Here is a 17,138-nt window from a genome sequence, read left to right as displayed (position 1 = left end):
TATATGTATGCTGCGCTGCTGCCTCCTATTTACTGGAACCTGTGAAAACTTTTGGGGCTTTAAATACTTTAACAATTTAATATGGGGAACATTTCGATGATTTTAGTACAAGGTCTATCAAATGTTCTTTTTTTTCTTTATTCGATATGTAAAAACAATATCATAAAAAGTACAATAAAAATCATGATTAAATTATCATAAAAATATCATAAAACTTTAAAAGAAAAAAAAATGCGGTAGGTTTAATTTCGATATTATAGCAGCCCTCATCAAATTCATTTAGGGAAAAGAAATACATGATATACATGAAAACTTTTATCATCTAAGGCTGCATAGATACCCTTATTCTCACAATCACAGTACAAGGTCTAACTTTGAATAGATTATACATTTAATGTATAGTACCTTGCAAGATTTTCAACCAAATCCAATTAGGAAAGGTTATTTTAAGCTTTTTAAAATGTTGCAGTCTTGGAATTTTGGCACATATAGATTGTGATTCTGCTGCTATACTTCGTAAGGAAATTTTGGTCGAATTTTTTTTTTTTTTAAATGGAAATGTTTACTTAAAGTGGTTGACATAAGGCAGGATAGGCAAACCAGTATTATTAGGAAATTATCTATAGTGGTTTTAAGGAATTTTAATATCTTTATATAAATCAAATGATCCTGATTGCACCGTAATGCTATTTATAGTCTTTATTTATATGAAGTGAACTTTATTCTAAGCACTTTCATGCATTTTATGTTTAAAGGCGAAATACATTTTTGGGGATTTGATTTGAACCCTAGTAGACAGACATCTGCTCTGCACTGAATAGGTTGAGCCAGAACTCCTTTCAGGATCTCTAGGATCATCAGCCAATTGCTCTGTATCACCGGGCAGCCCCAAACCATATGTGCAAAGCTGGCATCTACTTCTTCGCATCTAGCGTATTTCTGATCCTCTATCCCATACATAATATTGAGCCTGTGTGGTGTGAAATAGGTCATATGGAGTATGTTAAACTGTGTGAATTTGAAGTTGGCATTCCTGGAGATTTTCTTCGGGTTCTCTAGCACCTTCTTCCATTTTGCTTCAGTGAAGGTCCTACCCATCAGGGCCTCCCATTTCTCCTGTAGGTGGGCCAATGGTTGTTCCCTCAAGGTCATTATTGTGGCATACAACCATTTTACGAGATGCCTGGCTGACCCCAGCATCACTATTGCCTGTAGGGATGAATGCATGGTGGGTTCGAGAGTGCCGCCCCCCCCTTAATGTGGCCAGAGGTCCCCGCATGGTGTTTTTATTTAAGAACTGCCCTGGTTGCAAGCCATGGTGTTCCAGGAAGTCAGTCAGGGGAAGTAATTCACCATCCTGGTAGCAATCCCGAACTGTGATCACCCTTGCCTCAGTCCACTCCTTAGCTGTCCTTGTGTAAAGGCAGATCCGTCTCCTATTTGAAGTAACCCGATTAATGGTAAATCAGGCACATACAGGGGGGTCCCTGCTGCTCATCTAGTACATTGGACCCAGCATTTTAAGGCCACTTTTAGTATAACCCAAGTACTTTTAACTTGGTGTTTGGGGTTTAGCATCCCAGGAAGAAGAGTCCCTTGCGGAGATTGTGCCGGTAAGCCCAGTGTCTCTAGTCCTCTCCCATCCAGCCATTGAGACAGCCATTTGAGCTGAGCAGATAGATAGCATGCTGTGAAACAATGAGCTCCCGCTAGCATAGGTCGTCGCAAGACCACAAGGGAAACTCTACTGAGCCTCCCATCCCAGATCAAGTCCCTGAGCATTGTATCCATGTACCAAAACCATCTCCGGGGGATCACCACAGGGAGGTTAACCAAGTAATCTAAAACTCTCAGAAGGATAACCATTTTGGAAAGCGCTATTCTGGCTATAACCGAGAGTTTGAGGGATCACCAGAATGACACATTTGTCTTTAGCGTAAGGAATGCTCGGCCAAGGTTCCACTCTAAGAGATCTGCTGGTCTATGGAACACCTATCTAAAGAAGCTTGGGGACCAAGTGGGTCCCCGTGGAAGGTAGTTTGGTCTGGCCAGATCAGGTCACAACAGGAATATCTGGGTCTTCCAAGTATTGACTCAAAGCCCTGACAACTCCACAAACAAATCTAAAATGGTAATGGCCTGCGACATGCCCCGGGCCCCATCCCTGATGTACAGTAAAATATCATCTGCATATAACGAGATTATATGCATATTCCCATCCAGTAATTACTCGTGTCTCGCCCCTTATTGTCTAAAACTGTCTGCAAATGGCTCAATCGCCTGGGCGAAAAGCAATGGTGATAGTGGGCAGCCCTGCCCAGTCCCTCTGTGTATGGTATATGGAGCAGACACCACTCCGCCCGCATGCACCCTAGCAGTGGGATTCAAATAAAGCAGGTGGACCCATCACAACAATCCATCTCCTAGTTCCCTGCTCCTCATAACCTGCAGCAAGAAGTCTCACCTTAAGGAGTTAAATACCTTTTTTCAGGTCGACCGCCATCACCACTGCGTCTGGATATGCTGTCAGACCATGATGGAACAATATAGGATACAGCCTTCTCAAATTACCAGAGATCAACCTAGTCAGGATAAACCCATTTTGGTCCATGTGGGCCAGATGCTGTATGCGCGTGATTAGCCTAGTGGCCAACACCTTTCCAAGCAGTTTTGGGTAGCGGGGACACCAGTCCCTCTCACATGGATGTTGGTAATTGGCCCACCCGTAGTGAAGCAGCGTACATTTTCTCAAGATGGGGTCACCTGTGTATGTGCAGTAAAACTCCACCTGGAGTCCACCTGGCCCAGGGTCTTCCATCCAGCAAATTCCTTAATTGCCTGGCAAATTTCCTGAGTGGAGATTGTGGCATCCAAACACTTTCGTGCATCCTGGTCTGCTCCCTGTAAACCCAAGTCCTTTAAGTAAGTCACCATCAGCTCTTCATGCTCCTCCCCGGGCTTCCGATATTGCATCACATAGTATTCTCTGAATGTATTGTTGATGATTTGGGGGGAGAAGACTGTCTGCCATCAACCGTCCAAATACTAGGGATCAGGGAACCTCTGCACTCTGGCCTATTCAGCCATGCTCGTAATTTCCCTGCCTTCCTCCTTCTACGTGCTGTCTCAACAGATATGCTTGAGAGTCCAGAACCCGCAGGCGTTCCCAGGCTTCATTATACTCACTCCTAGCATTTGCTTACATTTCTTATTCCCTTCATCCCTTCTAAGCTCCTTATCTAGTGCATGAATGTGGGATTCCAGTGTCTGGAGTTCTTGGGAGATCTCCTGACGTGCGCCTACCGTCGGACCAATACACTGGCCTCTCACCACTACTTTAAAGGCATCCCACTCAATCAGGGGGTGCCTGCAGTGTTTTGATTTAATTCAAAATAGGTTGAGATGTCAGTGGACAGTTGCTGCCTAAAGCAGTCACCCTCAGGCAGGCTAGGGTCTAGTCTCCATACTGGGATGGGAGCTCTCTTGGGAGTTGGGGAGAAGCTCAGAAGTAGTAGACTGCGGTCTGAAGTTCTACATCCTAGATATTCTACCCCCATTAGTGTTGGAGCTAGTTGTCTTAAGCATAGATACAGGTCTAGTCTGGTGTGCAACCCATATAATGGGGAGTAAAAGGAGCATTCCAGCTGATGATAATTTTGTAACCTCCAAACGTCTAGTAATTCCCACCGTTCATCGAGTCCAGAAGGCCTTTGAAGTCACGGCTGCTGCTGTACCTCGTAAAGGGGGTGTAGATCTGTCCAAATCTATGTCCGCAAAGCAGCTATAGTCCCCACCCAGGATCATGTTGCATGCTGCCACTTCTAACACAGGTTTAAAGAACTGCAGCAAAAAGTGAGTTTGGTCTTGATTAAGGGCGTAGATGCTCCCCAAAGTAACTTCCCGTAGCTCTAGTCAGCTCTTCACTATGAGATAGCGGCCCTCTGGGTCAATGATTTTGTGTGTTGCGTGAAAGGGGTGTCTGCTTTGACCCACAAAAGGGCTCCTCTTGCAAACGCTGAATAAGTGGTCACAAACAACTGTTCCCGCAATCTACGGCGAAGTCTGGATGCTTTCTCGGCTGTCAGGTGAGTTTCCTGAAGCATCACTGTCTGTGCGCCTCTACGTCGTATGAAGTTAAGAATACTGTTGCATTTGGAGGGGAAGCCCATACCACAAATATTCAAGGATAATAGTTTACCATTTCCTACGTTTGTTTGTTAGCCATGATTACGGGAAGGTTACCCTTCCTCCCTTCCTTACCCCTCTCTGGTCCCGACTCATCCCCGGCTGAGTGATATGTAATAGACCACAGTCCAGCACTCAACAAATTCAAAGTCGTAACTCCCCATCCCAAGGGAGGTCTGGTGAGGGAGAAGAGTCAAAGTAGGTCAAGAGGCACTGGTTCCGTCCATGGTTCATGTTACCAGTGAGAAAGCTGACCAGCGTACTCCCAGGGTTTTAGCATAAACCCTTTCTCTGGATCTTAGGTACTTGTTAAAAAGAGAAAGAAAGTTCACCAGTGTTCTGGACTGGTATATGATGTCGTCTTCTGAATGCAGAGTGACTTTTGGTAAGTCAGGTTCATTTCCTGTAGTGTCTTCAGAGTCCGCTGTGGGATCTCTCTGTTCCGATGATGTGTCTGCCAGTATATCCGCTTTCTGAGGTGACATAATCTGTGCGCCTGCTTGCAGGGCTGCTTGCAGGGCTGCTTTCCTGTCCTGTTGAGTTTGGGATGTTGTGGGTTTTCAGAGTGGAGTCGGTTTCTTTGTTTGTCACTGCTGGTTCCTGGCCACTCTTTATCCCACTGGCTGTGAAATCTGGGCACACCAGTTTTTTGCTGTTGTCCAGGGCGTAGGGACCATTGACCCTCACTTGTTGAAGGATCAAAATCTGGTCCAACAGTGGAGGAGCATGGCCACCACCGGTCGAGGAGGCCTTCTCGGAGCAGAGTCTCTCCCTAGTACTTGATGTGCTCTTTCGAGGGCAAAGAACTTGGAGAGTGAGTCAGGGGGTATTTCAGTTCTCAAGCATTTCTCCAGGATTGTCAGCATGTCTGTGCCTTCTGCTCCCTCCGGAATACCAACTATTCTTATGGTGTTCCATCTGTTATGCCCTTCAGAGTCATCAGCCAGTCTCTCCAGCACGGCCACACTAGGGGTGAGGGCTTCCAGTCATGCAGCCGCTTGTTTGTGTTCTAGTTGGAGCTCCTCTACCACTCCTTCCACGTCTTTGACTCTGTCTGACAGTTTATGGTGTTCGGCTTGTAGAAGTCCTAATCCAACCAAGACTGCCCCAGTGTCTTTTTGCAGAGCCGCCTTTGTCCAGGTGAAGTGAAACCTCCGGGCCCGTGGGGCTTTCCCCTCTTCCTCTCTGGGCAGTGGGGAGGGCTCTCGTGTTTCAGGCTTTGTGCCCCTGATTCTGCCTTTCTGCCTAGGCATTGTGTCGACCAACCTGAAAGGGCAACCTGTAAGGCACTCGCAACCTCTCGGTATTTCTGCACAGTTCGTTTGGGACCCTTTCTACGGGAAGTTCTAAGAGGATGAGGTTTTCAGGTGCAGCTTATAGGTCTATTGCTGTTACTAATCACGGTGCCTATCAAGGTAGCTCAATTGAGGCATCCACCTGTTCGTGAGGGTCTCAGTGAGTCCTTGGCACCTAGGTCTTCTCTTTTACACAAACTATTCAGGCATCACAGGTCACTTCAAGCTCTGTGCCCCCTGTGCTTTCTCCCATGCCAGGGCCCTTGTTGTGTTCAGCAGAGATGGTGCCCTACTGGTTCGCCCCTCTCTGATGGAAGCATGGAGGTTCTGGGACACAGTAACTGCAACCTTGCAGTCTCTCTGGAGTCAAGGAAAGTCTCTCCACTTGTCTCAGGCCTCAGTATCACCTCTATCCCCTGCACTGATCTCACCTCAGTCTCCTTTTTTACAGCTCTCTGGGGGGCCCTCTTGCTCGTAACCCGGGCCAGGTCTGCTCTCCCCTTCTAGACCCACTCTCACCTTCTTGGTAGGACTGGGATCCTTGTGGATCGGATCTGCCAAGCACAGGCATAACGTCAGCGGGTCCAGACCTGCGTCACTACGTGCTGGCGTCAATCTTGCATCTGGACCCTCCTAGGCACTCAACTGTGAGGTAGGTCATCCCGTAGCCACCCGAGACCGGGCCCATCTTGCCAGGGACTCCCTGTACCACCACTTCTCCATGTGTGTCTCCATCTGTTGTATATGGCAGGCCACAGCTCCTGGGGTGCCTCCCTACCCTTCTGGCGCCTGCTTACTTCAGCACTGTTGTCGAGCCCTAATGGGTGTGTCATCGAGTGCTCTCAGCCGAAATTCATTTTTCCCCTGCAGTCCTTGCCTTTGCCCTCAATCTCTGAAGTCCCTGCGGACGCGGGTCCGCCTCCCCAGCTCATCTAGCTGTGGCCTGCACTCCGGGCAGGCTCCGATGTGCCAAGCAGGTCAGTGGGCAATTCGTATCAAGCATACCTCTTCCCTGGATGCTCCTGATGATCAGGAGCTCTACGCTGGCTGTCAGCTGGATTTCACTCCTCCGGTTTACTCAGGCCTTGCTGCAATCGTGGGTGCGTCCAAGTGTACCCTTCTGCGGTGCTGTCAAGGAACTTTGAGTGGGTTTCTTTCCGCCGTCTGCTCTCTTTTTCCAGGCCAGCGACCCACACCACCTCCACTTCTGCTCCGCGCATGTGTGTTTTGATGCGTGAATCGGTCTGCTATAGTTTCTGCCCCTCCATGCAATCACGGCGGCCTTATCTCCTCCTAAGGGAGCTGCAAAGTCAGCCAACTCCCAGATAATTGCAGGAGTTTTGTTGGGCCGGGATAGAGCTCTACTATAAACAACCACCAAGTTGGGGTTCCCTGCCACGCCCCATTTATGCTTACATTCTCAACATGAGGATTTCAACTGTTATAATTTGTTCAGAAGATTAGAACTCAAAAGTCAGATTTGATGCGCTTGCTTAGCTCCACGTCAACACTAGCACGGCAGCACAGAGCTGCAGTTTCAAGACAAACAGAAGTCACTTATGTCTATAGCAGCGATTGAAGGAGATTCCTCCAATAAATGAACAAAAAATGATATTCACAATAATTTTATCTTGAAAAAAAGATATACTCTGTGTTGCTTTTAACATTACAATACATTCAGCACAGGGAAAAAAATTGTTGTAAAAGAGGAAGCCAAAAGTCCATAGGAGGTATGGTGGGAGAAAGACCACATATTCAAGTCATCTCTACGCAAATTGTTATCTATTGTTACCTTTTATTACCTCACTATATAACTCATTTTAACATTTTAATGATGTTCATTTTCCCATTTAAAAGGAAGGTTTACAATGTACCTGGGCAAACAGGGTTGGTTCAGTATGGTCTGAAGTGGCAGAGGAAGTGTCATCCTCTCTACTTTCAACAATCCTGGACCCTGCTCAGGGGCCAATAAATGGGGTCCTGCCATTCAGTTTCAAAGCTAATACCTTAGAGGGTTCCCAAGAGGGGCCAATGGTAGCCACACAGCCCAATATTCACTACACATATCAAACCTAACAATTAACTACATAATGGGTTTACAACCTTTTCTGTAATGAGAGCTACTTCTTATCAGTGAAAATGGTTGTGAGCTACTGATAGCCATGCAGTTTGTGCATTGTTACTAGTCACACCCTTGCCCAGCTTCATGGGACTTTAAAACCTAATATCCATGGAGCCCGATACTATGATTTGAAGAAAATAGTGTGACTAAGGGTACTATGATAGGGCTTCCATGTGTGTCTGTGAGTGCATGTCTGTAAGGATGAATAAACGTGTGTGAATGAATGGTATATTACCTACTGGCGATCACCAGTAGGTAGTTATAGTTAGGAGCTATTATACATAGGAAATCCGCAACATTATATTTGGAATAACTTTGGCGCCGGTTGACGAATCTTCGCAAAATTTTCAAAACTGGTGATGCGCTCTGGTCCGCTCCTATCCTGAGTCTCGGGGTGATTCGTCAAGCAGGGGCCGAGTAAACAGGGGGGTCCCAAAACGTGTTTTCCCCATGCAATTCACCACAGGAACCGTTAATCGCAGCTGCAGCCCAAACTGCGGAACGGAATTACACGAAATTTGGCACAGAGGTAGCCCTTGGTTCACACTCATGCATTTTGGTTAAATGGTGTAAATCTGTTCAGTAGTTGCTGAGAAAATCAAAAGTAAAATCATAGATATATCTGGGCGGAGCCTAACCACACATCTCATCGTGAGATCTGATTGGCTGTCAGTACTTCATCCAAGAAGTTTTGGCAGCCATCTTGGGACCAATATACATTAGCAGTTCCTCCCATACTATTGGCCATGGATCAGCTAGTTGCTGGGAATAGCAACACTTAACTCTTCTAAACAATATACATCAAAATACTTCAAATAATAACCCGACAGTTCTTTAAATGAAATAATATGTTTATCTAATTAAAGCATAAGGAAATCATATAGCATTCAATATGTTTGGCTCGCATATTTACCTAATCTGGCTAAACGGCGTCCTCTATGTCAAATTCAGATCTTTCGTCTCTATGCCCATAAATCAAAGAATCAGTTCATAAGTTAATTGGGCATCTGATCAGTCCATCAGAGTCTCTGGTAAGCAGCTGTCCAGCAGTGTCACCGTCCTCCCCGTCAGCATACCGTCGGGCAATCTGGTAAAGTGAAGGTGTGCTCGCAATGGAATAAAATTCCTACCCTCTCTAGTCTACTTTTATAGTACAATTTTAACAACAAATGTTCAATCCATGTTTTAGAACAAATTTGATTGGTTAAACCAGGATCATTCTTCCTGATTCCCATGCATTAGATGATGCATCAGATGCAGCTCTCAATTTAAAAAAAAAAAAATAGCAACAGTTTCTAGTCCATTCAGGGCATGCTGATTCCCATGCCGGTTTGTGTCCTTATTGTCATCAATTATCACAGTTCATAGTTTAAGGAAGTCCTTTGTTTGAGGCTTGGCACTCCTCCCAGGATGTCCTTCAAGAGTACAGTCTGCCTGGGGTCAGGACGAGGTTATTGTTGCTCATCTTGTAGCGCAGGCGCACTTCACTCAGTGACTTCTGTATCTTGTTGGTGCGTCAAAATAGGGATGGTAGCCATTTTGTGGCCACTCCAGAAAGGTCAACTTAAGCAAAGAGACACAAAACGTAATTAATACTTTGAAATGACTATTAAAATGTTATTCCCTCACTAAACCCTCTATGTGTGTGCATTTATCTAGCAAAGCAACACGCATTGCGGTTTATACTCCCAATTTAAAGCACGATTCACAAATCACATCACAAAACCAACATATAACATGCAAATTCTAAATACCCAACATTAGTATGCGTACGAAATTAGTTTATGTATCAATCAGGCCATGCAAATGCGATTCCCACGTGTATTTTCTAATTAGTAATGTTGATTAATTAAACACAGCAAACAATTATTACTATTAATGTTAATCAATTATTCATGTTAATTCAAAATTATGAAATGGAAGAGGTATACAATTCTTAGGGAAAACCTCGCTCCAGCAATCCCCCCTTTGGTGATTTTATCACCACAAAACACCCAAATTTAGTACCCTTTTATGGAAATTTGAAATGACTTCTTACTCAAAGCTCAAAATTCAGTTTCTTGATATTCATCTCTTTTTGCTTTCTTATACATATTGTCTTTCCACTCATCTAAGGCTATCTCTTCAAAATCTTTTTCTGGATCTTTTCCTTTTCTCTTAAGTTTATCTCTTTTTATTTTATTATTTGTTTTCTTTTTCCGGCAACACATACACCCTAATCTTATCACCAATACTGCAACTACACACATGTTAATGGGAACATAATTTTACCTATAACAGTACTACCTATTTTAGCTAAGAAATTTTTAATAGCAGCTATTTTCTTTCCCATTCTTGTCCATACATTTTCAACCTCCAGTGGTACATGTTCATCGTGCAATTCAGTAATATTTTTAATGTAAATTTTAGATCTGTACTTTCGTCTGGAATGTAAGTGCAACAATTTTGAACTTTCAGCATTCCACAGACTCCACCCTCTTCTGCCAAAAGAATGTCAAGGGCAAGTCGATTTTGCATTACCATAGCACGCATGGCAACCATTTCAGTATTAACCAATAAGAATCCATGAGCAGTGCTTGTTGACAAGCGATCCACTACTGTAGATAATCTTCTAATTTTATTTGCATTCAGAGTTATTCCCACTGCCGGTATCAATGCACAAAAAATGTCACCCACAATCTCTGCCCAAGATTCTCTCTTTCTACGCACTAAATGACTATTTAAACTATTTACACCTTCTTCTCTGTCCATGTGAAAGATTTTTGAAAATACCAGGCCTACATAACATGTGCCATACCAATGGTCTGGCAAACGATAATATGCCCTGTTCCCACAGATAAAATATATTCCAGGAAATACTGAATCTCTTCCACCTTTGAATCCCCATCCACCCATGATTCGGTATGTATCATGGCACTCACTATTACCTACAAACAAGTTATCATATGCAGTTTGATTCCTTCTTATACAAAGTTTTCCTTTCTGAGGCCTATCTAAAGCTATTGTTGGTGTTGACTCTCCTTTTGTCAGGTGTTTCTCCATTTCTATGTCCCAAGCTGTTATCTCAACCTTTCCTTCTGATGCCTTTTTGTGCATCTTATGCCTTCTTTCCTCAACCATATTCAAAAATGTATTTTCTTCTTTCTGCACACTGCATGTCAAATTATATTCAAACACAGCTTCTAATGTTAGCTCACTAGTCTCTAGGAAAAATTCACCTAAAACCTTTGCAGGTCTTACCTTATTTAACTTATTATTAGCAGGCACTAATGCAAAAATGTTATCTACATCTGAAAAATAATACTCTAATTTCCCTATCTCATGAAACAAACTAGCTATTACACTACACGTTATCCCATAAGTAGCTGGAAGGTGATAAGTCACTCCCTCTGCCACAGAAGCAGGTAAATGCATGCAGACGTAGCAGTCCCTTACGTGCATAGTCTTTACATATTCATACAATAATTTTGAAAATACATTATTAGAGAAATCGTTAATAGATCTATCTTTATGCAAATGAATGTTTGTTTCTACAGTCGGTACTACCTTTGAGATTTTAGCTATGTTAGTTTTGTTTTGACCATTTCCTTCTATTGTATCTATTGTGACTTTAAATGATATTACAAGAGCTAAGATGCTCCATAAAAGCATTAATAATCCTGTACAACAGCAACATGTTTTACACCACCTTTTCATGAATGTACATCTACTTTTACTACCATCTGTGTTAGCCATTTTACTAAATAGACCGTGTCTTTTGACTTAGCCTCTTCTACTTTGTGACCAGTTTCTAACCCAAAGCTTCTAAGCTTCTACTTGGTTCTACTAGTTTTCTACTTCTTCTCTTTTATTATCGTTCTCCACATCAACAGCTTCTTTGATTATTTAGTTTGGCATCTCATCGTCCTTGGCCTCCTTCACCGAATCAGGATACAGAATTTCCTGAATCTTCGCTTCTTCTTCTCCAATGTCGGACAAGAGAACTCTCAGGATTTCTGATTCTTCTTCTTCTTTAACCACTTTCAGTAAAGCCTCCTCTGGATTTCCTTGACTATCTGCCTCTTGAGATTCTTCAGGCAGGGCCACATACGTCCATTCCGGCGACTTATACTTCTGGTTAGGTTTTCTTGTTCTTCCGGATTCTTTTGTTACAACTGTTTCTTTTTCCTTTGATTTTTCCTGACTCGTGACTTCATTCACCTGTTTAGCTCTTTGTGATTTTACTCGAGACTGTCGATATCTTAGTCTATATTTGGTTCGGCCAAACTTCTGGTTTTACAGTTCTTCTCAATTCTCAGAACTCGACCTTCAGGTATTTCGTTCCCACTCTCTTCTGACTCTGTCCCAACTTGCTTTTCCCTTTCGCCTGTTACTTTATCCACCAATTGTTCTGGTTTCCCTACTTCTTTCCCTCCTCGGATCTCCGGCACGCAATCTTCCTGCTGACCACTTGTCCCTTCACCTAGCTGGATGTTGCAGTTCCCTACACCTCCTCGGGGGTCTTCCGCAATCTGTCCCTCTCTCTCTGTAACTGTCCCTTCTTCATTCAAATCTATCAATTCAGGTGGAATTTCTCTCAAACTTTCATCTGGGATTTGTTCCTTTTGACTTTCTTTTACTGCTTCTTCTTTGTCTTTTGCTTCCTTCTTTTTAGGTTCTTTACTGGGACCTTTCTTTCTCTGCTCGGACTCGGAATCTGAGCTGTCAGAAATCTGTAATCTTCTTCTCAGAGAGATACTTCTGGGGACCAGAATCTGCTTTGGCTCGTTTTCCCCCCTTTCAGGATTTTCACGTGCTTTTGGTCCTTTGTGATCTTATTCAGTACTTGACTCTGATTCGTCATAGTACTCTTTCTCCTTGCAATCCACTGGATTTGGTATTCTCAAGGTATGGCTGGCATGGATCCAGTTTTTCAGTCCAGCACACTTCACAGCTGTTGTCGTGGTCAGAATGACTTGTCTTGGTTTTCCCCACCTGGGAACCAAACAGTTTCTTCTTCAGTGGACCTTTATCCTCACACAATCTCCTGGGCTTAGATCATGGGCTTGCTTCTTTTCAACTGTGGTGGCATCCGCTCCAACCTGATGAACCACAGAATGAACTGCGTCAGCCAGGCCTTTACAGTACTCCAACACCATGTCATCAGAAATTGTCATCAGCTTGTTGACTGGTATGTAAGCATGCCTCATCGTACGTCCCATGATTATTTCATGAGAACTTAACCCTGTAGTTCTATCTGGGGTTGCACGTATGGTCATCAAAACTAGAGGCAAGACTTCAGGCCATTTCATTCCTGTGGCTAAACACATGTTCCCAATTCTGTTCTTGATTGTACCATTCATTTGCTCAACCACACCAGAAGCCTCTGGTCGGTAGGCACAGTGCAGTTTCTGTTGTACATTCAATGCTTCACTAACCAATTTTACAATCTCATTATAGAAGTGCCCTCCTCTGTCTGATTCAAGGGTCACTGGGAACCCGAACCTGGGGATGAATTCCCTCAAAAGCAGCTTTGCTACTGTCAATCCATCATTTCTCCTTGTCGGGTATGCTTCTACCCACCTGGAGAATAGGCAGACTATGACCAGAACGTACCTCAACTGTTACATGTTGGCATTTCAACGAAATCTATTTGCATTCTGGTAAAAGGCCCTCCTTCTCGGCCTATAGTTCCTAGGCTCACCACTGTCTTTCTCCCAGGATTGTACTGCTGACAAATTAAACATCTCTGACATAGGCTTTCTGATATAATTCTGAATTTTGGGTTGTACCAGGTCTGCTTAAACGACCTGATCATAGCATCTCTCCCTATGTGTCCCTGGCCATGATACATCCGTGCCATGGTAGACAACATGCTATCAGGCATGACTGGTCTTCCATCTCGATAGACTCATACATGATCCTTTTCCCTTGGTGCACATCCTGCTTTTACCCACTGCCTTGTTTCCTCATCTCCTGCTTCCTCCTGCAGTTGCCTCACTTCTTCCCATGTTCCTACAACATTAGTGAACATTAAGGAATAGGAAGTAATTTCTTTCTCCTTTGCCCGATTGACTGAATAATGATTTCTGGCACAGTACTGTGCCATGTCATTGGCATAACGGTTGCCGACAGTAACATAATCCTCCCCTTGGTTATGGGCAGCACATTTCACCACAGCCAATTGTTTAGGCAGCTGTATCGCCTCAATCAACTTTCCAACCACTTCAGCATTCTTTATAGGAGTTCCACTTGAGGTCAGGAAACCTCTTTGCAGCCACAACTGGCCAAAATCGTGGACAACTCCGAAGTCATACTGGCTGTCAGTTATCACAGTCACTCTCACACCTTTCCCAATTTTGCATGCTCGAGTCAGAGCCACTAACTCTGCTACTTGGGCAGATTTCACTCCTTTTAAATAGGATGCTTCCATCACTGTTGAAACCGTACACACTGCATATGCTGCCCTCAACACTCCTTCTGTTCTCAAACATGACCCATCAACAAACATTACATAATCATTTTCTGCCAAAGGTTCATCTTTTATGTCTGGTCGTGGGTTCGTACAATACTCAAGCACATCCAAACAATCATGATCTGCTTCATCTCGCACTTCCACATTCTCGCCATCTGGTAACAACGTTGCTGGATTCACATTCACACATCTTGCAAGGCTCACATTCGTTGCACCTAATATGACTTTCTCATACTTAGTCAGACGACTATGTGTCATATACTGAGTATGACTCCTTGTTAAAAGAATCGCCACATCATGAGGTACAAACACTTTCAAAGGATATCCCATCACGATTCCTTCACTCTGCTCCAAACTTCGACACGTTGCTGCTACTGCTTTCAGACAACCAGGTAAGCCGACAGCTACTGGATCAAGCATCGATGAATAATATGCAATCGGTCTCCTCAATCTTCCATGCTTCTGGATTAACACAGAGAGTGCACATCCATTTCTTTCACTGCAATATAACTCAAATTCTTTTTCATAATCAGGCATACCCAATGCTGGGGCTTCACACAATCCATCTTTCAATCGTTTGAATGCTGCCAATTCCTCCTTGTTCAATTCAAGGGGATCCTTTACATCACTCCTTGTTAGCCGTACCAGAGGTTTTGCAATCAGCGAAAAGTTGCTGATCCACTGGCGGCAGTACCCTACCATTCCCAGAAACATTCTCACTTCTCTTTGAGTAATGGGGGCTCTCATTCCTTTTATGATTCTGATTCGGTCTATCGTTATTTTCCTCAGTCCTTTTTCAATGTTATGTCCCAAATACTGTACTTCCTTCTTACAATACAGCAGTTTGGCTGGGGACACGTTTAGTCCTCCATCTGCTAGGTGATTTAGTAAAGCTATAGTGTCTACTTCACAAGCTTCACGAGTTTTTGACGCCACAAGGAGGTCGTCGATATACTGCACTAGTACTGAACTCTCGGGCATTTGCAGACTCTCCAGTGACTTTTTCAACAATTGATTAAATATTGAGGGGCTTTCTCTATACCCCTGTGGGATTCGGCACCATGCCAAAATACGGTCTCCAAACCGTAATGCAAAAAGTTTGACTGTTGTGATGCAATGGAATGGAAAAGAACGCATGGCACAAATCAATTACTGTATACCATTCTGCATCATGGGGAATCTGATACACAATCACTGATGGATTTGGTACAATGGGACAACATGGTACAACGATTTTGTTTACCTTTCTCAGGTCTTGCACTATTCTGAACTTCCCATTTGGCTTTTTCAGGCCCATTATGGGTGAGTTACATGGACTGCTCAATATTTCTCTCAGAATTCCTTGTTTGATCATTTTCTCAATTATTGGAGTTACTCCTTCAATTATTTCAGGTGTCAATCTATACTGGGGAATGTTTGGATAACTAACTCCATCTTTGACAGTAATTTTTACTGGGTCTACGTTTCTATTTAGCCCTACATCTTCTCCGGTGAAATCCCAAACCTCTGCTTTTACAGACAGTTTCAATTCGCTATGCAGTTCATCTGGATTAAATACTGCATATGTTCCAATAGTTTCACATTCTCTGTTAGCTATGGTCATTTTATACAATACATCCTCATCTGGTGTTTCCAAAGCTATTCCATCTGGAGTACAAAATATAGTGCAGTTCATCTTGCACAGCAGGTCCCTACCTAGCAAATTCACAGGACTGGTGTCACACACCACAAATCGGTGCATTTCAGAAAATTTCCCTATACTAACCTTTACGGGTTCTGTAAGGTACGTTTTTAACTGTTGGTTAGATACACCAACTACTTGGGATTGTTTCATCCGAAAGAGGAAGATTCTTAACATCTGCTGATCTAACAGTAGATCGAGTAGCGCCAGTGTCCACTAGGAAAATAATGTTATCATTAATCTTCCCATCTACAAATGGTCCTGTCTGGTCTACTTCTAGAGTTGCACCAAGTATGCACTCTTCTTCCTCCCTTCGGCACCGCCAATAATCCATTTCTGAATCACTCATCATGTTGCAGCCAATACTGCGAAACAGTGCGAGCGCGTGATGGTTTATTTACCGGTTCTTCATTGTAGAATCCCGATTCTTTACTATACTTCTGTGAGTTTCTGTTCTGTGGAAAAGGTGGTTTTGGCACCTGATTCTGGGAAGTAACCACCTGCTGCTGTTGCTGCAGTTGACCACCCACCTCTTTCTGCACCTGTGGATTCAACGATCGATTTTCAATATTAGTATTTGGAGGGTTCTTACACTCTGATTTCCAAAGCCCTAACTCACCGCAATTGTGACATGGGAATTTCTTTTTGGCTTCTTCTATATTACCCTTTCCTTTCCCTGTACCAAATCTTGGTCTTACTCCTGGATTGTTTGCTTGTTCTACCAACTGAGCTTCCTGTCGTTCAGCTGCCTTTACCTGTGCCCACATTGCCTTTTCTTTCAGCTTTCGCTGTTTTGCATCAATTTCATCACTGAAATATTTTGCATGTCTCAAAACTTCATCTATTTTCTTATTCTGCCAATCAACTGTATGCTGCTTTATCATATCACCAATTTCTGGTCGTAAACCATATACAAACCTGTATACAAAATGGCTCAAATCTTTATCACTCAGGTTCTCATCTCCACTGAACTGTTTAAAAGCCTGAATTAGTCTCTCATAATATGCATGTACTGACTCCTTGCTTTCCTGTTGGGTTCTGTCAATCTTTACCCAATCAGTCTCTTTAGGGGGTACCTTATTTTTCAGAAATGCCATAACCTGCTCGTATTTCTTCATTACCTCTGGGTCGGGAGCTCCCGTCTTAGGGTCCCTGGGATACTCTTGAGTGGGCCAATTTATCATCAGCTTGCACTCTGTCCATAAATCTGCTGGTACTATTATATCGAATAGACTATTCAAATCTATCCATAATACCTTTGCCAATTTTACAAATCTGTCTACCTGCCAGTACCACTCGACGGGCTTTTCGCGTAGTCGAGGGAAATCATTTGTGAAAGACAAAATGTCCTGTCTTGTCCATGGAACATGTACATACCCTCCCCCTGGAATCTCTCTCATG

At 43.5% G+C, this 17,138-nt stretch overlaps 1 protein-coding gene across 1 annotated transcript in view; it reads right to left on the bottom strand.

Moving 5' to 3' along the window:
- Positions 1–4,599: 4,599 nt before the first annotated feature.
- LOC146812276 (uncharacterized) overlaps positions 4,600–17,138 on the bottom strand; it is a gene marked incomplete at its 5' end in the record, with an annotated part of 52,608 nt that continues 40,069 nt past the window's right edge. The window contains one exon of the mRNA XM_085615155.1: positions 4,600–4,974. Within this exon, the coding sequence (XP_085471281.1) occupies positions 4,600–4,974 (375 nt within the window). The remainder of the gene's footprint in view (positions 4,975–17,138) is intronic.

Source organism: Triturus cristatus, chromosome 7 (assembly GCF_964204655.1).
Source record: "Triturus cristatus chromosome 7, aTriCri1.1, whole genome shotgun sequence".
In the NCBI taxonomy this organism is placed as follows: domain Eukaryota; kingdom Metazoa; phylum Chordata; class Amphibia; order Caudata; family Salamandridae; genus Triturus; species Triturus cristatus.
This window is presented reverse-complemented; position numbering and strand designations above follow the sequence as displayed.